Source organism: Pomacea canaliculata, linkage group LG5 (genome assembly GCF_003073045.1).
Source record: "Pomacea canaliculata isolate SZHN2017 linkage group LG5, ASM307304v1, whole genome shotgun sequence".
NCBI lineage: Eukaryota > Metazoa > Mollusca > Gastropoda > Architaenioglossa > Ampullariidae > Pomacea > Pomacea canaliculata.
The window spans coordinates 28,174,119-28,201,598 of NC_037594.1; the positions used below are offsets into that span (position 1 = coordinate 28,174,119).

Here is a 27,480-nt window from a genome sequence, read left to right on the forward strand (position 1 = left end):
TATCCTGTAAGCCACATGAATTAAATCTTTACATCTGCAGTTTTAAACATACTCCTGTAAACCAAACGAATAGGAATATCTTTATTACATCTGTAAGTTTACAAACATCCAATAAAAAGAAGCTGCTGCTAAAATCAGGCACACGAACAACTACACCTAATGTAAGGCGGTTCCAGGGTGAAACTGTTGAAACAAATGTAAATAAATAATACACTACACTAAACACTGCAGCTGACTAGATGCTAAGAGGCGAACACTTCTTTGCAATAGTCCAACTGTCCAGCCTACTGCAGCCACAGACCTTTTCCTGTGAATAAAAGGTTATGACAACCTGCATTTGATGCAAGCTAAGCAGGATGTGATTTTGACTATTTAACTACTTAAAGAAGAACACCTTTACCGAATGACTTTGTGCATCTGATACAGGTATTGCCATACGTACATATAAATACACACACATACATCCGAATAGTACTACTGTGGATCTTGACCAAGCCCACTAATCCTACATATGAATGGCAATGGTTGCCTCACTTTAAAAGATCTCAAAAAGTGCCTCATGCAAATACTTTAATAGGATCAATTCTCTAAAGAACAGTAAGCTTAAATGATGTGATGGAAAACCATGATATTCTTATGTGAAACATTTCTTACAATAGTTTCATTTGTGTAGTACACCATAATGGTAGTCTCCTGCAGTTTTATTATAAAGAATTTGCCAGTCTGACCATATGCACCGACGCTTCACTTCCTGGTTAAAAACGGCACACAGCGCCACCTATGATAGTATGCCAAAGTTTTGGGTCAAAATACAAACCACCAGCACACACCAGACGTTTATGATTGGTTGTTATTTTATGCTGAGTTAGCAACTGTAGCTATGCCAAGGACAGCTAGACCTATCCAGTGGGCAGACAAACTGTGGACTAGAGACAAGACCTTCACTGTCTGGTGTTTTCTCACTACAACACCAGATCACCTAAAAAGATCACAGAAGAGAATAATCAAAAAAAAAATAAAAATAAAAAGCCGACTTATGATTCCTGTTCATCAAAGAGGAAAGGTATCCGTAACAACAGCTTAATATCCAGCGTCTAACTCTTGCTTCTTTGTTTGGATCCAGTCTGAAAAATTAAACGTACAATATTCTTAAAACTAGGACCTTAATGAAGAAAACTATCCAAGAGAGAAAGTTTGTAGGTAAATTCCAAGGTGGGGATCGCTTCACACTTTCGAACAAAGGAGACAAGAAATAAAAACTAGACAAAAATTATTTCTTTTAAGAGGTACTTCTTTCTGGTAGTAAATTAAGATTTAACATGAAGGAGTTTAAACATCAGAAAGACGATATGCACCATAAATCCATCACCAAAATCACAGCTCTGAAAATAACATTTAAAGAAAAAAAAAACCAACAACTTAAAAAGCAGTTTAAATATATGGTTATATTCTTTTGAAAACAAGTATCAAATCTTCTAGAAAGTCCATTTTCTTGAAACAGAAAATGATTTTTTGCAAAGTTTAAAATGGTTTCATGAAAGTTTTCCCAATAAAATTACAAGCATCTGTATTCACAAGCTTGCTTTGCTTCTTCGACAGCCAAAGAAGCTTATTTCTTTTATTCTTATTCATTTACGTCTTCATGCAACAAATTAACACCCCTGGCCCCCCAAGCAATGCTGACCTAAAAAAAAGAAAGGAAATATAAAGCTGAGCAAATACATGTACCACAGGAAACCAAGCCAAGCATGACAACAGTTACAACCATCATGATAATCATATGATGCCAGCTACATGTACCACAGAAAACCAAGACTTTACGACACAGCCACTGTGACAATCACGTAAATGATACAAGCTATAGGTGCCTTAATCTCTGACATCCTGCATCAGGAAACTGACAAAAGGACACACCTATTACATAAGCAAGAATATGATTTCCCACCACCACCAAGGAACACATAGACCAACACCTTTCAAGCTAATGAAAAACAAACAGCACGCACGCACACTATCATCCCTTTTTCATTCAAGCCACGGAATATGCCAACCAGCCAAAATAAAATCAAAATTTAATAGTGCTAAAAATTTGTAAGACTTTATGATGAAGTATATTTCTCACCAATAACTCTGATGCAGTCTTAAAACAATTCCAGTGGTCCTCTGCTAGCATCAGAAGATATAACAGTTTCTCAAGATACTACTCTCTCTGTACAGTCAACATTTTTTTTAAATACATTACATGTTTATAAACTCCATAAATATTCATCCCCTGTACATTTTAAGTAGATTTAAAGATAGCAATATAGCCATGGTTCACAAAATTTTCAACTTGTTAGTCACAGTCCACCAGCCTCTTCACTAGCTAAGATGCAAGATTTAAAAAGACAGAAAGGTTTGGGAGAACCCAGGATAAACCTGTCTATTGCTGTCTTTTATCTTTTATCCAAGTAACACTGAATCTCTAAAACAAAGAACTACAATTCACGCATACAACTGACCGAGGTCATGACTTAGTGTACAGACAATAAACAAACATAAACAAATGACCAGTTGCTGAGCTTCCTATTAAGGTATTTATCAGGTGGATAACCATTTTACATTGGCTTTTTCCCATGGTTCTCAAAGCAACTATTTAGCCCTTTTCAAACTCCCTATAAATGCAGGCACACAAGCAAGTCCAAGCACTCAGGCAAATTTAATCAAATGTCCAATTCCTCTTACTTTCACATCTTTTATCACACCCATGGTTTGAACCTGTTCCTAATTCTACATCCTAAAGCATAGGTAAATAACAAATTCAACAATAAAAAGAAATACATTTTCACAAAAGTGTTTCAAAATGCTAAACTAAGAAATAGATTTTTATGGGGAAAAAATTGGTGTGAATTCAAGGCTAGTGAGAACCTTAAGAAATAATGGGAAAACATTTTGCATTGCATTGCTTATGTTTTTGAACAGATATGCACAAACACTCGTATGGTGACATGGACACTGGTAACTTAGATTTTTCTGATAAGAATCCACAAAAAAGCAAAACTGGGGTGGGGTTTTAATTACATAAGCAAATACATCACAGCACACATCCAGTATACACAGTCATGGGTCCAGCTTATTTAAGTGCTTAGTGTTCACTGGTCTTATCTGAGACTCAAACACGAAGCTGTTTGCATTTCTTACTGAAAACATTCTTTAGACCAGCCAAACCTTCCAGTTAATGCCAAAAGAACTGAAAACTTACCATAACTATATAAATTCCATTTACAAAACATGAATAAAACAGAGATAAATAAGAAGGAAGGTGCTTTCTACAGTTACAGTCAGATGACTATAAAATGTATACCTGATACAATTTTCACCAAACTGGTGGTCACGAAATCTTTTGGATGTAATTGCTATCCTAAACATCGCTACAATCAAATGCTATGACATATCTTCAGATGCTTCTTAACACCTGCCCCTTCCCACTCCCCAAAAATGGAGATGTACACACATACAATATATTTTACAGGTTCATATCAACCAAATCAATGACACCTAAAAAGACATGAAATCTAACAAGCTGCGTGATATCCCCTCCTCTAAGACAACCACACTTCTGTAACCACAATGCACCCTCTTACCACCACCTCAAATAGCCTGTACCCAGCTAGGCCAAGAAAGTGGACCCCACAAAAATAGACACCTCATACTTCTCTGTTTATCTCACTGCAAGGCCTGCAGTGGAGGCTAAAAGCACTCACAATGGATCACAATATACGCTGTTATCCTCCGCCTACAGACACCAGCAGACGAGAGTACCACCTTTTTTTTTTTCTACCCAACTCCTACCTTTATCTTCTCTGGCAATAAAAGCAGTGAGGTGCAGCACTCTTTGTGTATGACTGAACATAAAGCAAAGCATACATTAAAGCCCGTCCCCAAATTTACTAGCTTACTTTGTATCCAGCTCTTTCCCCATGCACATATGTCTGCCTGGCTTGTCAACACTACTCCCACCATAGCATGAGAGCACACCAGATAACAACGTTCTCTACAAATCCTGCTTATGATAAAATGGTATGCCCCTGGGCCATTACAGATTGCCCCACTTGATCTTAGAGGGCTTCTTGTTTGTTGTACAGGGTAAAGCATAAAAACAATGCTTGTGTTGTACTTTTTTGTTCAACATAGCAGATTCTTCATCTCCAGTGGGCAGTGAAAAGTAAATAGGTAAATATGAGATTCTGATTTCCTTCACAAAGTTTTTTTGCCAGTAAACGCACACCCAGCTTGCTTTGGGCAACAGGAATGGTTTGCAGTGGTTATGGCAAGGAAGGGTGATCCTGTAGTAGTTGCAGTAATTGATGTGGTAGCTATACTGAAGCAAACAGACTGCTTGCTACATCACACGTGCACATGGTATAAGAATTCAGTCTCAGAAGCAGGTTGGGTATCTTTAATGAGGATTTGATTTTGCATGGTCTCTAGTTTTTTCTGAGTTTTCTTCTTTCTCTTTCAAAATGCGACTGGCCACAGCTGCCACTAATGCCGCTCCTTTGCCACTTCCATCGTGAGACAGCATCAGTTTAAACTGCAAATCATCCAAATAAAATATTAAAGTTTTGCCAAGCATAAAACTTTGACTACTTGACTAGTAATTCACTGTTATGCTTATTTAGCTAAATATAGCTGAGAACTATTAAAAATCGGGCAACAATTACCGAGCACAGGTAGCCATCACTATGAAACTGACCAGCACTTCTGCACATTAGTGTTTCACACAATCAGGATATAAAATCTGCTTCAAGACTATAGACAGGAAAGGCTCACTGCTGGCATGTATTGTGGACCCTTTTCCTATCTATGGTCTTAAAGTAGAATTCTATTTGTAACAAACAATAAAATAAAATGCAAGGAATCAGGAAGGCTTTCATCACTGACAACAACCAGGCAACTTAAAACTGCTGATGCATAGAGAAAAATAGCTAATGCATCTTATCTTTGCTACCTAAGCATGAAAGTTGGAATCAAATTTGAAAGGTATTATGTAAATGTACTTTATTGTACAAGTTTTCCGTGAATTCGGTAACACGGTAATACAGTGAACATTATAAAGACATTGCATGGTGGGGAGAGAATTCAATAAAACCCATCATCCTCATCTGATTCCAAGTAGCCTCCCTTAACATCTTTGTAGCCTTAGAAGCGCTTTGAAGAAATACTTCTTCAGGATAAAAGAATGGTTGTTCTTTGTGTGGCAACATCTTAAAATTTTTAATTTAAATAAATATGACTGAAAAGGATTTATATAGACTTAGACACCTTTAGTAGAAAACAAAACAATGCACCAAGAGTTATAACCTTGCAATAAAGATCAAAACCACAAGAGTAAGGCGTTCCCTTTCTTTAGCCATGTGACCAAGGACGATTAAAGGGAAAAAATATGAAAAACTCACACGAATGCCAGGAGCTAGAGTTCGTATTTTTTCCATCATCAAATCATGGAAGAATGGGTGAAATCGGTAGAGAGAGCCATCAACGCCAATGGTCACCTCAGGTCTGCCCATCATCCTTAATAAACAAGCCAGGCCTGCAAACAAAAATGAAATTGTCCATGTCAGTTTTTTAATGCTGTTTTCTATTTGGTTCTGACCAGATCAGGGAACCTGTCTTCATTTTTGTGGTGTTATCAGACTTAATTTGGGAAGTCCCGAGTAGACTGACACCATTGCCAAGTATGCACTTGACTGGAACCCTTAGGGAAAAGGAGAGTTGGGAGACCAAAGCAGACTAGGAAAACAGTAGAGAGCGAGGCAAAGGATGTCGGAACCACATGTGCCCAACTGAAGGGTGCTGCCCAAAACCGGGTCCACTGGAGTAACAAGGAATAAACTAAACTAAGATAATAGAAATAACAAATAACAAGACAATCCATCTGCTACAATACAGAATAAGGTTTCATTAACCTGCCATCGCCTACCCTGTGCAGTAAGGAGGCAGGTGTCACAGAAAGACCGATGAAAACTTATACAAATCAAATCTTGTTTTAAGATTTGCTGTATATGGCAGTTATCTCAAGGTTGTCCTCGGTTACTTTGAAAGTCCCTTTTTTAAAATAAATAATATTGTTATTTAAGAAATCACAGGACTAAATGGGACCCACTGCTTCTGAAAGGATATTTGTGTACTATTAATAGATACTACATATTGTTCCACAATATATTGTGACTTTTAAAAATTTGGCATAAAGAATAACAGAAATATATCTTTCAATTTTTCTACTCTCCTTTCTCTCCTATAAAACTAGTGAGAAACTGAGAAACTGGTCCATATACCTAGCCAGTTCCTCAGTATCTTTTTCTCACTCTTTCTTTCAAGGTTTTTTTTCCCTCTCTCATCTACGTACACGTAAGTGCACAAGAAAGTGGTCATACACCATATCATATGCATGAAAATTCTATCCACTTCCAAAACAGGCATGTATGCACAAGTGCACATGCATCGAATTTCCTCCCAAAAGATATACATACCAGCAGATGCAAGGAAAGCAGCCCGGCGGGACACAAGGCTGCATGTATGGCGGACAAGACGACAATCCTGCTCTGTCACTTTTTCAATCTCAAGCTCCTGAAAGATCTGCTTTGTAGTTTTAAAACTGTCTATATCATCTCTGGAAAAGACAAAGAAAAAAACTGTTTTCCATATCTGGAAATATTCTTCATTAAAATCAGTTTTCTCTTTGTGCCAAGATCTTTTATAAACTTTCCATTAACCATGGCTACTGAATGGCAAATTAAGAAAAATAAAATCTCTTTTAGTAAAAGAATGCCTTTAAACACAGTCTGGCAGTGCTACATTAGCATCACTTACTCAGCAAATGAGGTAGGATTCTTGGTTTCACTTATCTTTGCCCTTTTTGATACTACTTTTAGTCATCAGTTTGATGTACAAATGATCCAATGTAAGTGCCTAGAGAGCGCTTAAATCTAATCTGGCATTTCCCTGATATCAACACATTATTCTTCAAGTGTGACACAACAGTCATGCCAGGACTATCCTGAAAGGCATGATGACAAGTTGCAGAAAGTGAGGCAGACAATGCCAAAAACCACACCCAGCTAGACAACCCAACCCTGTCTAAATCTTGCAGATGACAGATCACAATGGATTTGCCTATCTGAATCTGAGTTTCCCCCCAGAAGGACCACTTGGGTCAAGGGACTAAACTCTTTCAAATTGGTTTATCTTGGAATTTGATCTTTTGAAAAGGGCATGAAGTTGCTACAGAAGGGGTTGATGTGTTGTAAACTATAATATTTGTAAATAATGTTTGTTGATATATTAATATATGCAGCTCTGAACATATGTGCATATGTTGATAAAAGGCTGGGAAAGTCCAGAAAATCCACTTATATTTATCCTTTGGTTTACACCAACCCGAGTCCATGTGGCACCTTTAAGGCATTTATATAATGACTTCAAAATCTGTTTACAAATTTCCTTGGATTTCATCTTATATGAGTATGTTTAATATAATTATATTTCTACCAAATTTACTGACATCGACTTTGAAGAACAAAGAAGATTTAATTATGTACCCTTTGGTTTTTGAAAATATTTGTGGATGTCAACTTCTCTAGCGAGAGACTCATTTGTATAGTACTCTTTGAGGCAACTAAAATTATATATCTATATAATTATGCGTATATGTAAAAATATATAAAACTAAGTGGTTAACATCTGATAACTCTTTTGATGTACAATTTTTTTTTCCGTTTGCATGAAGGGTTATCTCAGCACCCTCAGTAAAATTTGAAAGTTTATTATAGACAGTATATGTCCATACACCTCCATCTATCTGCTAACACAATTTTTAATTTGCTTATGTACCTTTGTCTTTTATTTAACTTCTTACTACATGTAGTAGATTGTCACTAAACAACTCATCCCTCCAAAAAAAAGCATCTAGAAGCTAAAACATGATTCGCAAAGTATAATCATCTATCATCTACATGTATTTGAATTTTTTAAACTAATTTTTTACTTGATAAATTAACAAATGTATACACTATACAAAGATCATTCAAACTGCACACCTTGAGAATGAATGTCCATACTCTTTTATACATTATAAATATATTAACACTAAAATAAAGATTAACACAAACCCTTCAATTTCAGAAACATATTTGGTGTAAAATCTCCCACGAGTGGCCATGTGGTACGATCCCTCACCACCAAACAGCAAGCCACTCTTCCTCAATTTCTCCAGAGCCAGTCGAGCAATCTCGCCCATGTACATGCCTGATACAAACTTCTCGTATCTGTGGAGAAATTCAGCATTACTTAACAAGTGGGGTGTATAGTGGTTATTAGGGTGTATATACCACGTGCGATCTTAGTGCATGCATGCCAGCATATTAAATGTTCAAGCGAAGCAGTGGCTTCAGTACACAGGTAACATAACTTTACAACATTTAATGAACATATGCCATGGGACTTGTTAGCATTACTATTAATGTCCGTGCCTGCATGATCATGAATGCATAGGTAAAAAGTGTCATACATATGGAATGGTGGATGACAGTATATGAAAAAAACAGGCGTTTAGTTTTAATAGAAGCACATGCACTTGAAATCTGGGTTATGTGATGAACTTGCTCAGCTTGTAGCATACTTTGAAGTCTGCCGAGGTTACTAACCTTTGCTTTCCTGCATTAATAGAATGCTTGTCAACTTGTCGATCAAAATCTGTTGTAATGAAGTCAAGACAACCATCATCACCAAATGCTCCCCACTCTGTGTTGATCAACATCTGAGAACATCAGCACCGAGGAAATATCATTAATTTACTTAAAAATAAATGAGGCAGCGAGAAAACTTTAAGTGTCATCTGTGGATCTTCAAAGTTTCAACATATATCACCTCTTTATTACCTTCTTCACTGGTTGTCTATTCTGTGTAGAACAGACTTTTCACGAGAATCGGTTCTGCCATCAACCTCTATCATGCTATTGATAATCCAACAACAGTTATGTCCCTTGGCCTAACAGGTTCAGGGGACTGGCTTTTCATGATTTTGCTTCTACATTGTTTAATGTTTCCATTTAGATGAAAGTATTGGATCTTTGTGTTTAAATGTACTTCTGCTGCATTTGCTCCTTTCTTCTGATTTGCAGCTGGGTTGTATAAAATGTTCTTCTGAAGTGTGAATGGATTAAATCTGGCTAGATTCCTCTCAGGAATGTTTCACTTGCTTCAGCAGAGACTTTGAGTTGAAACAAATAAGCTAAAGTGATGATCACCCTGTTCCTGTTTAATATGCTAACTTTTTTTAAATGTTCTCAAGATTTCTCAATAAATTCTCAATCTTCTCCCAACGTCATTATCTCTTGCTTTCTGGCATCGTCACTGTTAAATCTGAAGTGATCGCCCTTTACTGACGGAACACAGAGTGTCTTTGCATTGTTCTTCATTCAACATCTTTGTGACTGTTCTGTAGATCCTGTTCATCCCAGTGAGCTTGCCTTTTGGTCGAGATATGGCGCTATACAAATTAACATATTTTATTTATTCTTTTCTGATGCTCACAATCCATCTGAACACAATTAGAAAATGGAAACAGACTGCTTGATCTAAATGTCACTGCTTCTAATTTTCTTAGGTAGTGTTCTGAAGTTTATCCTGACCAATTTAACAATGTTAAAGGTACTGTAAGGTTTTCTAAATGAAATGTGCTTCTACGTGTCCTGAGCACTCTACTTAAAAAGTATGTATACAAGCAAGGTTTGTGTACGAGCCATTCTAAGCATGCTATGGTCTCAATTCAAGCCATTTCAGCATCTTTCATCTCTACTTATCAACCACCTCAGTGAGTGCTTTTCCAATAGTAAGCATGCATAGTGTTTGTCTCCAGACTCTACATGCAAGCACTGATACCAGACTCAACTGCCAGCATGATTCTCTTTCATACCTCTTCTCCCCACAGTAAAATCACTATAAGACTTCAAGGTGGGAAAACCCTGTCTTTTCAAACCACCTAACCACTTGGATTTCGGTGACTGCACTATCTTTACCCCTCGACTCATGTTTGTTTAGTTGCAGTAACTTGTCAATATAAACAGTAGTTCCATAAACAAATATACCTTATTCATGTTTGCTCTTCAAAGAGAAGCTTAAAAATAAAGTGGGGAATTTTATACAATCCATCTCATTCACTCTCTTACTATATATACACCTGGTATAGATGTCTGAATGAATTACTGTATGCGCGAAATAGCTATTCCAGATTTCTTAACTTCTAAAACTAGCATTTTGAACTGTGTGTTACAGCTGTATAACTGCAAGACTTCAGCAACTGGTTTTAAGCACCATGCTATATTGTTATTACTACTACTGTTGTTACTCAAACTGTAAAATATTTCATGCAATGAAGATAAAATAACAAGAAAAAAGTACAGTTCAAAAGATTGAATACTAAGAACTTTCTTACCTCTGGTGGCCCAGGCTCATTTCCTTCAGCCATTTCTACTCGCTCCAGCTTTTCTATATAGCAGGCATTGCTTCCAGTGCCTAGAGGTTAAACAAACACAAGCTACAGCAAAGGACACATTCACAAACTATAACAGCCTCAAAATCATCACACATGAAAAGGGTGCACTAACAGTTGACAAAACATCTGCAAAGCTCTCTGCTGCTATATTCATCTTTAGATTAAATCCAATATCTACTGTTTAAATGGCTTCAGTACTTTATTTTAAAAATGGCAAGCACAAGTCATTAAAAATAAAGGAAAATCCCCCAAATCTCCTCTAACAGCAATAACAAATCAGTAAACAGTACTGACAAGCATCGACCAGAGACTTGGTCAACCTGTCTCTTTTCACATCAAAGGAAATGAATGACACAGAGCTTTGCTGCAGAGAGGTAAAAAGCTTTAGTAATTTACAGCTACATGTCCTGCTTGCAGTCACAGAGCACAGTTACTAAAAATTATTATCAATTTTTTGCTTCTGTTCCCTACATGTGGATCATGATAACAAGCAGTTCATTTATAATCAACGCCTCATCTCATCAAAAAAAAAAATTCTTGTAATCTACTGCTCATCAATTTATAGATGCTTTGGATAAACCCATTTGTGTCTGAAACTGATGAATGCATACAAAGAAGGCCCACACACATGCTAAAATATTTATCATAATTATGCAATCAGCTTTTTCCCCCCCTGATTACACCACCATGCTGGGTCTTGAAGTATATCACTTGTGTTCAGAAGCTTTAGTAATATAGTTTACATTAAATATTTCTATATACAGGTGACTCATTTTATGCAACTGCATGCACACAAAGTTTTTAATGACCCCCACGTTCCCCTCCAGACACATGTTACACAAACTGCTGCCTTCTACATTCTAATCAATATGTTGATTAGGACATGTATGTCACAGATGTCATCAACCCTTGTTCCTTTTCTGATCCTGACTTCTACGAAGCCCACCCTATTAAATGCACACTAAGCACAATAGTATCAATAAGGCAAAAACAGTGTGTTGAACTATACATTAAAATGAAAAGAAAACATATTGCTAGAATCTCTAGAATCTGAATGGGGTGCAGTTTTTAACAATGTGCATGCATCTTCTAAGTAAGCAGTATTAACCAGTACCTGCAAAACTGCCAAACACTAGGCTTGCAGTGCTGAGATCTATTCAAACTACTTTATCACTGTGATGGAGTGTAATAGGCTTTCTTCCAGTTTTATGCAATGGCTTTTCTAGTTAAAACCATCATCGTCATTTTACTGACATAAAATTTGCCCAGTTGCCTTTAACTTTACTTTTATAGAGATTATCTTTGCCCTCACATCTCACACCACAAACAAGAAACGAACACCATCAAATTGCTAGTAAAATTAGATGGTGCTATATTCGATTTCTTGCAGCTGGATCATGCTATATCAAAAGATTAATAAATAATAAATTAAAACCTAGGTCGGGAAAAGTAACATGCTTATTAATGAAGCATACATGTTCTCTCTACAAACACAATTTACCTAGAATGAGGCCAATTGCACACTGTCGGTCACTATGGGCACAGGACATAAGGGCTCCCACTGTATCATTAATAACAGCCAAGCACTTCACATCTAAATCCTGAGACAAAACCACATGAAAAGTGTTAATATTTAACAGCCATTCTTAGAAAAGTCTGCCGCAATGGAAATGTCACAAAATTTGTTTTAAATAATATCCTGAAAGCATTAACTGAAGCTACTTGGCATCACCAGAAAAATTGCAAAACCTCTAAACACAATATTTAAAACATTAGAATCAGCTATTATACCAATCCTTCAATTATAATAATTCCAATACATTTATTACAAATCAGTATTAAAATATTAGACAGCAACATTTTTTAACATTACAAGCAGTTCAAAAGTTCTCACCCCACGTCTTTTGATAGCATCATGTAGAAGTTTAACAATATCATTGCCTTCCACCCCTTCACACTTGAAACCCTTTGTCCATGTGGTGAGTGTAGCACTGGCAAGACCATTTTGCCGGCAGGGAAAAGAGAAAGTAAAGCCAAGAGGCAGAAGTTGTGCTTTCACGTTGTGCTCTTTTATAAACTTGTAAATGCAGTCTGCTATATGATCAAACAGCTGAAACAGATTTTAAAAAATTATATTTGGTACACAAATTGGTCAATGCAAGCATTTCATAGACTCGCAAGTGTTACCACAGACAAGATAAAATAAAGGGATATCCTCTTGGCTGATTATTCTTATACCATGAGCTTACCTGTACACCTGTGCCAAGCATGATGTGCTGTGGAATCAGGAAGATTTTGCTCTCCATCTTTACCTCCTGACCTTGCAGTGAAACAAGCAGGACACGGAAGTTGGTTCCACCCAGATCCAAGGCCAGGAATTCGCCAGATTCTAGTACAAGTTAATGTTACTTGAGGCATTTTTAAATTAGCAAATACCTTGTGCTTATTTAAAAAATTCTTTCCATCAGAAATACGCAAAAGATTCATTCACAGGATCCAACCTAGGTGGTGATCCCATTCAGGAAAGGGAGAATAAAATATAATATAAGGTTTCATTCATTTTTTTTATCATTAAATATTATTTATATAGTATTCACTAAAAGTAAAGTTAATATGATTTAAGACAAGATGATGACAATTTTGGAACGACTGACAGTGACACAATGTCAAAGAACAATTTAGAAAAAACAGACTGTACATCTGCTCACTTCCTTAAAGTTATTCTTGGCATAAACAATAAACCAGCTTATAAAACAGCTTCTTACATGTACGCTGATCGTCATGTTTACCAAACAACTCAACTGAATACAGCATATGCGTAGTGAATGGAGCACAAATCACTCTAAAAAAAGGTTGGGGCTTTTTAAAGTGGGTAGAGAAGGATGGGGACTGAGGATGAGAAGAAAGAGGAAATAGTCAAGGGACAAACCCAGCATATTCTTTCCTTTGTCAACAAATCTGTTGAAAGCCCTGCTAGCCTGCATAGAAATCCTCTCAAAGTAAATGAGCTGACAAGTGAAAGAACAGCAACAGGTAAACAAACCTGCCAAAGCAATCACTATCCTAAAGGAGTTGACAGATAAAGGTCGAGATGAACTTTCCTGCAGCAACAGCCCTCAAGCAAGAAGGAAGGAAAGCCAGGATGAAAAAAGACAAGAAATACTGATGTGATCTTTGAAAGAAATTTGCAAACACAGGCTTTCTTCTTCCACCCTCACGTATCTGGGAGTGGAGAAAAAGACAACCACACTTATCTACATTTACAAAGGACACAACAGTTCTAAGTTTAACTACCTGTTCCATTTGGTACAGCACGCACATATGTGGGAAACATCTTGATGGTAGCCTTATCATTTGTGCTTCGGGCCAATCCCTCTTCCATCTTCTCCTGCATAAGGTCCACGACTTTTCGGTAGTCATCATCAGTAAGCTCTAGCGGCTTCAAGATATTCTCAACCTGCAAATGATAATATTTTACAATGATGTGTCACCACATTTACTGAAATTGATAAAAAGAAGGCTGAACATGTATGCCAATTTATCTCCCCACTGGTCCAGTGAAGACTGTAGATAGCACATTCATCATTAATGTTCATAAGAATATTCCTTAAAAAAAAAACCCCTCCAACATTGAAAGAACTGACAGAGATAGAAAGGGGGGTGCCCAGTAGTATAGTGGTTAAAGCACTCGCTTGTCGCCCTTGTAGTGAGAGACCATGGGTTCAGATCTCGCCTTAGGGGCAAAATCTACCATATTTTAGCTGAAGGACTAGCAGGCATTCACATAGGTTTCTTGAAATTTTGACAAATGTTATGTTCTTCAATTCAAATTCAAGGTGCAGAAGATTTCTTATTGTCAGTATTTTACTTTACACTAAAGAAAAATCAACAAAAATTAAACCCTCATAAGACTTGCTCTTTCATCAGACTTGGGTAAAATACATTAATGCTTTAAATAAGTTTTAAAATATCTTCAATGACTTGCAACTTGCTTGTCTGTTTAGCTTCTTCCATTTTGAAAACAACGGAGTTGCATTAAAAATCTTTTTCCATTAACACAAGTTGCCTGTTTGGTTTTCTAAACACAAAGAAACTTTTACTTCATGCATGGAAATATATTAAAATATACTACTTGTAAACCAGGCCTATTAACCAAAATGTTTAAATTTGTTTCAATTTGTGGATTTTAGTACCACTTAGTTATAACACCACCACCAATGTTTTATTATTTTGCATCCTCTGCAGACTGACCCTTTAATAACAAAGTTAAATAATGCTCACCAATTAATTTCTTACCATTTTTAAATGTGATCATTAAGCTGATTTTTAACAAACGTTCTCCTCCCTCTCCATTTGTTTTTAAATGTGCACACATGCACACAGCGTCACCCTCGTTACTTGACATGGTGGTGCCTCACTCACCATTGCTATATACTGCGTTTACTGATACATCTTAGAACCACGCAACGTGGCCTCAAGGACGTCCGTGTTTCCGATTTATATGTACGGATGTAAGGTGCGTATATGTGCAAGGCACCTCCTTAGTCGGCATGCAGAGGCAGAAATCTTCGGAGTGCCGCGGCAAACGGACCATATGTGTTACAAGGATGTCAGTTCAGGATCTCGAATAGCAGTTCCTGGTAGATGACATTTTTCGGTTTAAAGGCTTGTGACTGCCCCACTGTCCCTGCGCATTACAAACATCCTCACACCGCAACCTCATGTCTGCAGGCAAACGTTTCCCCCGGAAATCAAACATACTTCTAAATATTCCCCACTACTAATTAAAGCATCGTGTCTACGTGCCTCGGCTAATGTAAACTCTTGAACACACGATTCTTATATCAGCTTTAACCACAGTTCACTGTCAACGCTCAAAAACATAATCGCGGGTCGTCAACTTCCACAGATGTAATACAATGTTTTCTGTAAGTGGTCGCGGTAATCTATTAATCTATTCAAGAAAACGACTCCGGTACTTGCCTTCTTTGCGTCCGCTTTTTCTGCGATGATGTATCGCAAGCTTTTTCTGCGCTGTTTAAACTGTGTACTCTGGGATGAAAACGTACTTTGACGTGCCCCCATCTAGAATATTTGTAGCATTCAACCCACCAGACACGCTAATTGATTCTGAAGTGTTCGTCGGTGAAAATAAATGTTGAGCTAGAATTTGGTGTCACCCGAACTGCGCGACGAGTGAACTCGCTTCAACGTCGCAACGTTGATGACGAAATACGTCACCCAGCTTTCAGCAAAACAACCGGTGTGCTGCACTCCCAGCATCTCGATCTTTACATGCAGTCCACACGCATAATCTCAAGGAGCGGCCAATCCCAAAGCAGCACCGTCCTTTCCCCTCCCGACCCCCCCAATCCTCTTTCGGTCAATAACGGCTGGTAGGCATGCATTTGTTCTCAACACCATCTCACACACACACATACACACGCATGCGCGAAGAAAAATCGATGAACGGGTCTGACCCACACGACTGCATGCAAAGCAATGCACTATTTGTAAACATCCAGCCTAAGCTATGCTGCATAAATGATGCACCAGGCTCCTTTAAAACGCGGTTGGTGTTCGAAGCAAACTGCAAACGACATCATCTGCGTGACAAAACACACACCCGATCGCACTGGGAGCAGTACTGGTTGGTAACAAACCCTACTTCCAAATCAATCAGGTTCTCAACCTTACAAACCGTTAGCTTTTTTTATGTTCTGACATGTCATTTATTTTATATATATAATACCGACTATATTAACGTTTTATGTTGTCGTACTAGACTTTAGAATCTTCCCAAGTGTCAAAACTGATGACAATGTAAGAGATGGCTACGACTGTTTTGGTGTTTTCTGCAACCCTTGCTTACGCTTACTGTGAACATAGTTTCGCTCTATTCAGTGACAGGTTGCAATTTAAGAGGACAAAGTAGCATCTTCGATGTAATACGCTTCTGTACGGTATAGTTTATTTAAAATCTATGTTTAGCCCCAATCCAGCATACTCAGAATCGTCACCGAGTCGGCTAGGTCTGAAGTGTCTGGCCGTGAAAAGCGCCAGCTAAGGTGAAAGGATGCCACGTCGAAGGTGGGTCGAAATGTCTGCAAGGGCACCGTGCCAGTCGCCACACCTGCTGACGTCGGTTCAACATCATACAAAGAGGTGCGGCTAAGAGGTGAGCGCTGATTGGTTGCTTTACCAGCCACTGCTCTAGTTGAGGTCACACAGAGCAGTCCGCGTGTGACGTCTCGAGCCTGTACACATGTCGCTCAGCCCACACGTAGCCTCACACCAACTATCGATCGTTCACATCTAGTGTCTTCAAACCAGATCTTGATATTTCTTTTTTTTTTTTAAATCTCGTGAACGGCATACACTTATCGTCAAGCGCGAAGAATTCACCGTACAGGTGCTAGCTTCTCATCGATCGGCCGCCATTACACGTTTTTTTGCTGCCCGACAATCGATAGTCGACACAATGTGTCGGTATAACGAGCTGACTATCGCAAGGCCCAGCTTTCACTTTCCATTAAATTTATGGATAGTCTATACTGCTTGGCGCTCTATATACTACAGCTATTGAGAACACAAAAATATATAAATTCTTGTACATGTATTTCACTACTAAACGAAAGCAACCTAAATTTACCAAGTAAAACTATCACAGTCAACATTAAAGCAAACCTTGCCGGTTACAACAATTTTCTATTTATGTACATCTTCCATTTTCCGTCACAGGTAACGTCAGCTGCGAATGAGTCATGTGTATTATAGGCCAAGCCACCGTTTTGGACACAATAGTATATATACATTACTCTGAATTAAAAGTACATCTACTACAGCATCAACTCCTTGTTATGACGAACTCCAGTAACCCTGTCAAGGATGCTAACTAATGCATGAAGGTCAAAATGACTGAGTGATACCCACTTAGAAACCCAACACACATATCAAGTGAAATTCTCTTTTCCTTCATCACATGGCTTATTTATATTTACATCATGAATATTAAGGTTTTTAAAGTCTGAAGTGTTTATGGCACATTAAATAACAACAAGCTTCACCAGCTGGAGGTCTGTTATAAAGTACATTGTTAATAACTCTTACAATTATAGAGATTGTCTTTTCTTTCATATGACTTAACATGATATTTTCTAGGTAAAGTTGGTTTCATGGGAATTATTTTCAATCTACATTTTCATAAACTTACTGAAATTCTAGGAAGATCTACAGTCTGTATGTGTATAGATATTTTCTGTAAAAGTCACTATCTTTTTAAGTAAGTGGAGAAATTCTACAAACATTGTATATACTTTTTTCCCTTCAGATTAGTACTTTTCATTAGCAGTCCTAATGATAATACAAATGATGCAATTCTTTGGAAAAACTGTAGGTCTGAAAGATTAGGAAGATTATGTCTGCATTTGGGCTTCTCCCCTTTATCTTATCAAGTAATGATGTACTTAGGTCAACTCGACACCACTTTTAATCTATGAATAAGTTGAAGAACAAATAAAGTGGGGTCAGAACATATCTGGGATCTCCCAAAATTGGCAATAAATGTGTAATCACAGGCTTGTTTTTCTCATCAAAATATTATGGTAGCATTTATCTGTCTACTGGAACCTAATGCCAGTACTAGTATTATTTTTATCACCAAATATTTTAAATACATGTTTTATATATACATCATAGACATGTTCACTAATAAGTATGTGTGCTTGAGGGAGATAGAATGGGGAAAAAAACAGAACATTTGTGCCCAGAATACAATGTAACTACTCAAGGAACTCAAACGTAACACAAAAGTTGGGATCCACATCATGACATGCGTTCCACAGCATTCTTGCAGAATAGCTTTCTTAACCAAGGTCCTGAGGCGATTGCGTCAGCACTCTTCTTTTCATTCATAAAACTGTGTACTTGCAAGCTCGTGAGGGTCAATAAACAATTGTCCTAAATCTAGTCTTTAATATCTGCCATTAGTTTAGCTATGAAGATACTTATAGAAGCATGAAATGATGTAATCTTTTGACTATAAACTCTCTCCCTCTCTCGGACCAGTTTGTAACATTGGCTCGCTACCAAGTTCTTTCATCTAGAGCCCATTGAAATGCCTAACGCGCGCCACTACCGACTGCGGACTCCTTATGCGACCGACGGCCAGTCATGGCTGAACGATCGATGGCACGGCAACTCCTGACAAATACAAAATGAGCTGAAAATTTAACTCACCGATTTCACCTGCTCATCTGAGTGGAAGTGGCGAGTGTGGTGATGAAAGCCTGCCTGATGCTTGTGCCCATGATAATGATCGAGGTGTTGTGGCATCACTTAAAGGTAGAAAATGGAAGCTTATATGGCTTCTCACTAAATCTGAAGTTCGGTTTCCTCAAAACACTCGTCCAAACAAAAGCTTCCTTCTGAACGTGTTACTTCCCCTTTCGGGAACGATCGTGTACTGTTCCGTGCGTCAATGTGCTAACATTCCTTCTCGCCGAATACTCTTCCCGTATTATGATGCTGGAACACAGAAAGGTAACGCCTGCGATTTAGACGATTCCTATCTCGCGAACTCCATGTAGCAACCTCGCTAACAAATTGAGACAGCGGTCACAGCTCTCGTCAGAGGTCGAACGACGAACGAAATGCCGAAAGTAGACTGATAAAAGGTATAAATCTATTGCCGTCGTAACACCAGCTCTCGCTTAGACCAATAACATAAAATTACGAAATAAATAAAGCCACACACACCCAGCGTTTTTCAGAACTGACTAGGAATGTGCATACTTTAATGAACAGCCTGTCAGGGGTCACTACTCGCGGGCATTATTCTGACACAGGAAGTGAATGGAAGGTTCACGTGAGCGTGGGCGTTCATTGGTTCGTCTCTGGCTCGCGGAAACAAAATACACCGGATAAAACTGCATGACACATAGGGTAGGAGATAAAACCTTTATAAATCATGGGTAATACCACTCCCTCTCCCACATAGAGCGTTTGTTATGAACATAAAGATTCAAACATTGTAAAACTATTTGTTCTCTAACGTTGGAGAGAATATTTTTTTTCCTTTAAAAGGTGACTATACACAGACACACCTGTATTCTCCCGGTATCTGTATTTTTAAATTTTGTTGTACTGTCGCCTTCAGACATACTGTATACACACACTGAGACATCACTCGTGCATTTGTATGCATAGAAAATTCGGGGATGGGGGGTTTTGCTTGGTTTTTTTTTCTTTGTCTAAAACGCACCCCCTCTTATAGCACAAAAAAAGTCGTCCCACGCGGAGAAAGAGATCACCTCGAAGTAGTTTTCCCCAGCCCTGGAACAGGGGCATACAGAAGATGTGAGGGGAGCGAGAGAGGGAGAGAAAACAAGGGAGGGTCGGCTATCCCATGCATATCACGGAAAGGGCTTCCAAAAATTCGTTTCCTATGGTTCCCCCTTCCCTGTACACTGTTTTAGAGGCTTATTAAACTATTCTATAGTCTTTGATTAATCTCAAATTTCACAAAAACTCACATTTTATCAACTTAAAAAAAGAGTTATTTATGAAATTCTATTTTCATCGGTATTGAGCAAAATTAGCAGCTATTTTAACCTAGGCTGACAGAAGTTGGTGGGGGCGAGGTGCATTTTGCTTCATTGCCCAGGTCCACTAAACGCTGCCCCATCGCCACACCTGACTACAGACTAGTCACAAGTATCTAATAAAAAAACATGACAGTAACGACTTCCACTTGAAATTCCAACTCGTAAATTTCTTTGTTTCACCGATGATATCATAATTCCACGAACAAGCGATAGTGTCGCACGTGCTGCTCGACTGCCGAGAATAATGACAATATTTTAAATTCTTCTATATTTTTTTACCAACAACAAACAAAAACTTTCATTCATCTTCTTGGTAACAACGGGACTAGGCAGACTGAGTCTTCTATCTTTATGCTTTTCCATACGTGCTCATAGGGGTACGGACTTCTCTTTTGTAGATAGCAGATCCTTATGGAAAAAGAAGATACCTGTCTCAGCTCGTCATCTTGCCACTATCAGTCATACAAAAAGTTTTGGTGAGAGGCGAGAGTGGTGATTAAAAGACATACGCACACGGAGCACCTTTTAAGCCTTCGCGGATGAAAATAACATCCAGTCCATAGCTCCACATTTTGGAAGCCCTTTCGGTCAATTATCGTTCAGCACTCAGCAGCAGTTAGTGACCGTCTGTTAATAGTACCATTGTAAATGGCTACTGCTGAAGACATAAAATCAACTCAGCAGTATTTAGTAGTTCTGCCTCTGTGCGTCAGTGGCAATGTCTAAAAGCAAGCCTATGTCCGCCATATTCCAAATTAATCGAAAAGAGGTTTTTACTCCCACCGCAGCCTCCACAGCTGTTGTCAAGACATATCGCAACCAGTTTTCTAATATGGCATGTTTTGAGGCGATCGAATATGCGCCATTATTTCCGCATTTTACGCGGCAACGAATCGCAAGTTAAACGGTGCTTCGCTTTATGGCTCTTTTCAACTTGACATGTACCAACGAAAGTTTAGCGAAAGTTACCCGTGACTTTATACTAGTAACTTTATCTCTAAGACCGAATACCGGAGTAATGCACGATCGACTGTGCTTTTATAAATCTTCAGATTTACAAAATATTGTGAGGTCGCTATGCAAGCATAATTAGGCGAGTTTGTATAATAACAACGGTCATTGGAAAACAATTCAGTCGAGGATGAACTTAGGGGATTTAGCCGCTAGCCTGGCGGTAACATTAAGGGGAGAGTACAAACAATATCGTTTAGGCTTTAGGTGCAGGCGTACAAGGGCATCGCGAACATTTAGACCACACGATTCGTATGTAAGGGGAGACTAGACGGCTGACAAACCTTGTTTCTGTGGGTTCCGTCTCATACAAGAGTACACAAAACAAAGAAGCAGACAGATTAGCTAGATCTGCTATAAAACAAAACTCGAACCTTAATGTTATGAACCTCAACATTCCTATTTCTCAGCAGAATGGTCGGGAGGGGAAAAAAAAATAGTAGCATAGCCCTGTTCTGCATTTTATCAGTTCAAATTAATCTAACCCGAAGTAGCTAGAATGAGATAAAATTGAGAATATCACACCCTATGTACAAGGATCCTCTCACATGCAGCTGTAGCACCAGCAGTATTTTTACAATGCAATGAAAACTGCCAAGAAACAGAAGTCAATAAGGTCCTAAACAAATATAAACTTAAAAATCTCTCTGAGCTTATCTTTAAAAAAAAAAAAACAACATAGCATACGGTATTGTCTTGTAAAAATGGTGGCAAATCATCCAAATTTTTGATTTATATGAACAATATTAATGACAAAATGGAACAAAACAAGACTGATAATATCCCTTTCCCTCTAATTCACCAAGATCCTCATCTCTCAGGGAGAAATCGTCTTTAGACGAAAGCACTATTCCCTTTCGATCGCCACAACAAAAGACAGCAGAAATGTTGTTTCAGGACGCGACACACAGAAAGAGAAGTTTCAACTCTTTGATGCCGCTAGCAACTCGACGCTAAAATATTGTAGTCACGGAAATGCAACTGTGGCCTTTAAGTCCATTCAGGTAAAGGGTATTGTATATATGCTGGTTTTCTAAGAGAAAGTTATTTTACTCACACCTTACCTCCGACCACTCGGTTTGCACAAAATATCACTATTACCTCACATGTTTTCATGACATGGGTGCCGATGTAACCTCATTTTCGCATGACTTAATGTCCATTTTCAAAGAAAGACTTTTAAAAAGGTGAGTAATAATGACAAGATATGGAAAAACCAATTAACCTAACTAAGTTTAACAGTTCATAAAGACTGCCGCTACAATGCGACGCTTATCTTGAACGCGGTCAAGTAGCCGTACTTTGCAGATACCTTACGCCGATAATGTTTTTGAAAGGTGACAAAGCATCGCCACTTTTTTCGCAGTCACAGTAGCGCGAGGGAACTTAACCTGACATCTCCGGTACTCTGCCAAAATAGACAGGAGGCATTCACCAACATGATGTACAATCGCGTTTCAGACACAAAAAGTTAAATTAATGTCACCCCCGTATTATATTCATGGAGCACACGCATCCTAATGTTATTTTTTCCTTCTTTTTGTGGTGCAAGATCGGTTTCTTTAGCACACATATGTTTGCCAAATGATCTTTAGGAACACTGAAAGTACTCGTTAAAAATGTGTCTTATAACAACACTAAAAGGCAAACACATTTTTATAGGCAAACATTAAAACCGCAGTAACAAATCAAACGCGAAAAATCCACATAATACTTCAGCATTTATTGGTTTACGCTTCTTTTGGTTTGAATTAGGGTCAGTCCTAATTGTCACTATTGTAACCTGACTGAGGAGATTCATTTGATGAGAAAACTTGCAGAGTGGCGATAATTATTTTAAGCGCCTCTACCTGAAATGCTAGTTTTAGCAATAATAACGAAAAGGATAAGGTAATAGATTTTTTTTTTAAAGCTGGCTGTGACTTCCAGTTCAAAAATAACCTTCAAGACGGAGTGGACCTCAAACAGCACCTAGCAAGCAGCACTTATCGCGGGCCTGCTCGTCTCTCGTCTGCTTTTCTCCAAATTTGGCGTAATAAGCTCTTTGCTAACACCCCCCAACTCCCACCCCTGTCGCTTGAAGAGTACGTGAGGCTATGCACGTACAAACAAGGCGATATCGGTGCAAACTGCGCTGTCTCAACCTTCCTTTGAACGCCGCCAGGAGCCCGTAGAGAAACGTTGACTAGTCATGGAAGGTTCTACATTTCTACTCTCAAGGCCGACATCCCGAAAATGAACGCTTAGCTTCCTCCAGCAGACACCTTTTTTCTTCTTTTTGCCAGGAAACTTGTATTTGTGATATGAGCGTAAGAAAGGAGAGGTGAGATATTAAAAAAAAAAATGTAATCCCTTGTGTCTGACGGTTGCTGGGAAATGATGTATTATTATTAGAGACTCCACTTCTCCTGAGGCCATTTTTTTGTGGAGGCAGTGCCTGTCTTTTCTCCTTTGTTGTCTTACTTTCCCCGACCCTCTGAAGGGGCCAAGCATCCATTCCCCAACTGGGTCAACCAGGAAAACTGCGCTGCGTACCACGGATATCGAACCGGCTAATATGAGCGTTATCGTTTTCGGACGCTTTAATTCTAACCACTATGCTATCTACCTGCACACGGCGGCCTAGACACCACACCACAACCTTCATTGTTTTTTTGGTGGCTGTTGTTTCGGGAATCAGACACGCACAGTGACGACATCATCATTGTCAGGGACTAGCGCTGTGATAGTGCAAACCATAAAGCGATTGCCGAAATCTTGGTGGGAATGAAAACGGACTCCTTTCCCATCCCAAGCGATAAGCAGCTAGAGCAAATAGCTCTGACGTCAGGTAGTGCCGGGCCAATTAGTAGCAGTAAATACCGTACAGCAAATCAGAGGTGTGGGAGTGTCTGAGAGGCTTCTGGAAGTCACACATAAAGCCTTTACATGCTAAAAATAAAATCATCAGAAAGGATGTAGCCAGCAGGGCATTTATTCCTTTTCTTGGTTTAGCAGCATTTTCTTATGAATCAGCTAATCCACACTGACAATTTGCTGCCAGAAAATTTACATCTGGTCAAATGCAAAAGTTCCATCAGATTCTTGAACCACGTTTTGTGGGAAACTCTGAAAAAAGGAACACATAACGATTATTTCAGTATTTCACAAGCATCTATAAAGCTTTCTAGCATATATTCCCTCTAAAATCTATCATTGTTTTGCTATAATTGTAGATACACGGCAGTAGTCTGTGGGGTTTTTTTTTCAATATATATATTAACAAGGGCTTTCAATATACATATTAACAAGGGCTAGTGTGGTTGATTTGTTGTTTGGAAAGTTTGTCTGGAATATTGTCAGTTGAATCTGCTGTCTTATTCAGTTACTATTTTTGTCTTCTGATATTTGTTACTTAAGAGTGTAGATGTTTTTGTTAAACTTCTGTTGTGGTTTTCATTGTTATTGTCCTACTTAAAGTATTTTTGGATTTTTAGTTCTGAAAGCAACTATTTCACTTTATAAAATTATTATTACTTTAATCTCATGTAATAAATGAAACCCTACTGCTTGCATGTTCCATATGACATCAAGATTTAAGAGTATAATTTTACTATTCAAAGACAGAAAAAATATGATTGATACATAAAATTTGTAAAATAAAATAAGATTAACAGACAGAATTTTAAATAAATAATTTATGCACTTACCTCAATGATGATCATAAGGTTGATCTCAAATTGGTGTGAAGGCAAATACTTGATTCAAAGATGAAGGGCAAACAGTCCCAATCATGCATTTCTATGTCACATCCACAGAATTTTTCTTATCTTCATTTTTCCACTGCCACCAACTTTTTTTTTACTCTTTCACTAGTATTCGTTTTATTTAAAATGCTGTGATTTAGGCAATGAATAAGCTGAACAGAATTTTCAGCACAATAAAACTAATTTCAAAGTAAAACTAATTTTAATAAAGAAAAAAGAACGACATAAATATTGTGGATTGTGAGCAAATATGCTCTCAGATACCCAGCTAAAAATATGTGGCCTGGCTGAGTTAGAGAGAAACTAGAGCTAGCATACAAGCCCGGCAGTGTAGTGGTTAAAACACTCGCTTGTTAACACTATATACAGTAAGCAGCTTAGGATCCAGATCTTGTCTCGGAACACTCTCTGTATGTGACACCTGTTCACAGGGCTGGGTTTCTCTGGGTACTCCGGTTTCCTACCCTCATCCCTCTCAAAAACCAACCAACCAAACCAGTACACAAGGTCAGCAGCATTGACAAACTTTTTCAGTCTACATTTCTGTATTGCAGTGAGAAAAGGGAAGATTTAGCCAATTTAAAACTCCAATGGAAACTGTGTTGATAGTAATATATTCAAACTATCAAAACACCAGCATGTGCTGTCTCTCTATTCCCTGTCTGTCTCATCAAAACAACAAACTTTAATTTAAGATCTTCACAAACACAAAACTTTATCACAGGAAATGCTATAGTGTGCTTAAATACAGCTATAATAAAAACAGTTTGTGCTATTTGAAGGCAAAAGAGAAAGCATTTTGATGGCTCTTGCAGAAGGAACAGAAAGGTTATAAAGAAGCAGAGGGGAGATAAGCCTACAATAAACAAATTTAAAGAGGGCATTTCCAGTGAGGAGAAAATCTCAATGCACTGTGTACAAAAGAAACCCATGCCTATGAAAGCTTCATGCACACAAAATCAAACCCAACAATTCTGCAGTATTGTAGGATGTCCCAAAGCTGAAACCTAATACAACACTTCCAAACTACTGGGACCTTCACATAACACTCAGGATAGACTACTGCATTAAAAACATCCAGAAATGTCAATAAGTGCAATGGGCTTTTTTTCATGGGTTTGAAGGTGCTTAATAAATTATTGAATAAAATGAACATAATTACTTATCTTATATTTTAGGGTTTTTTACAGTATCTAAACTTATACAATTCACTTTAAGTGTTTACTGGTTACCCAATTATCACAAATTTTATGTGTATCTGTAATGTTATTACAACCTCAAATGGCTTCATAAACTTGTTTGCGTTCATTTCAAGTGCCAGTATTACTTATAAATATAATATATAAAGAATAGATTACTTTCTATAATTTTCCTGCATGTTACTTGTCAACTATCTTCACTGTGTCAGCAACCTCTGTGACACTGATGTCTCACTCTCTTAAAACACACTTGCTATTGGTATAGCTTCAAGCTCTACTAGCTTATGGCTTCATGGGAAAAAAATGCGTACAGTGATTACACTTGAAGAAAGATTTAGTTTAAGCAAGGCCCCAAACAGGTATTTTACATAGACAAGTCGTGCCAGAAACGTAAACATACAGCGTATGACTACTCCTTCACTAAAGAGTTGAATGGAGACTGTGTTCGAACAAATATCGGAGGGTTCTAAAAACAAATTTCTCACCGCATTAGCATCGATGGGCGGTATGAAAAACCCTCTTCTATGCCAAGCACGCGGGTCATGAGTTTGGAGGGACATATTAGATCCCCGATTGCTGTCTGTCCTGTGTCGGGTCAAGCAGTCTCAAGGTCAGGCGGTCAAGGACAGCGAGTCTCGCTAAATCTCGCGGTCACATTAACCTCGCACGGGTCGAAACTTTAATTTCGAGTTATTCTTCGTGGCAGAGAATTCGACTCTGGCATTCAAAACTGTACTAAAACCAAGAATCAAACTATGTATTCTGAATTACATTTGTATTCTATACTACTGAAGTGAAGGATGAAGGACTGATAGGCTGCCTCAGAAGCTTCACCGGAAATAGAATAAGTTATAAAAATCACTCCTACAACGAAACGAATAAAATAGATTAATTTATATATGTTAAATATATGCTGCATATTTTATGTTCTGATACATTCTGCATCGTATGCATAATATGTTCATCATAAAAAAATCATGCAAATAGAATGATCTGTTAAGCTAGCAGTGAAGAAAATGTGAAAATGTAAAAATGCACCTTTCATGAACTCTAAAATATGTCACTTGAATTGCTCAATTCCAACTTTAGCCCGTTGATCGTTACGTCTAGTTCTGCAAAACGTGTATTTGCGTTAAAATACATTCAACTGATTAGTAGCTGACTTATGAAGTAAAATATGTCTAAAATAAATTCGCCACAGACACATATGTAACTAATATAATTATTTCTGTCCAGCACCTATATATATTATGGCGTGTACTCTAAACACACACACACACAGAAGAACTGACATTTGTTCACTACGGAGAAAACAAATCACACAAAATTCGAATGAAGCAAAGATCTATACACACGCTTTGGGTACACATGCTGCATGGACCACT

The 27,480-nt window shown here is 38.0% G+C and overlaps 1 protein-coding gene and 1 long non-coding RNA gene across 6 annotated transcripts; one reads left to right on the top strand and one right to left on the bottom strand.

Moving 5' to 3' along the window:
- Window positions 1-67: 67 nt before the first annotated feature.
- LOC112565245 (hexokinase-2-like) lies at window positions 68-27,480 on the bottom strand. Of its 5 annotated transcripts, none has more exons than XM_025240607.1 (11): window positions 27,451-27,480; window positions 13,829-13,991; window positions 12,784-12,923; window positions 12,429-12,644; window positions 12,036-12,135; window positions 10,475-10,554; window positions 8,685-8,797; window positions 8,151-8,306; window positions 6,513-6,652; window positions 5,439-5,572; window positions 68-4,573 (listed from the first exon to the last, which is right to left on the bottom strand). In XM_025240607.1, the coding sequence occupies exons 1-11, from the start codon at window positions 27,463-27,465 to the stop codon at window positions 4,439-4,441; spliced, it is 1,392 nt and encodes a 463-aa protein (XP_025096392.1). In that variant the 5' UTR covers window positions 27,466-27,480; the 3' UTR covers window positions 68-4,438. The 5 variants fall into 5 exon arrangements, with proteins under 5 accessions (XP_025096392.1, XP_025096391.1, XP_025096390.1 ...); XM_025240606.1 differs by lacking the exon at window positions 27,451-27,480 and adding an exon at window positions 26,581-26,731; XM_025240605.1 differs by lacking the exon at window positions 27,451-27,480 and adding an exon at window positions 18,773-19,319.
- On the top strand, window positions 15,959-18,755 carry LOC112565247. The gene is made up of 3 exons (XR_003099372.1): window positions 15,959-16,217; window positions 16,526-16,712; window positions 18,602-18,755. It is a non-coding gene; the product is annotated as an uncharacterized LOC112565247 (long non-coding RNA).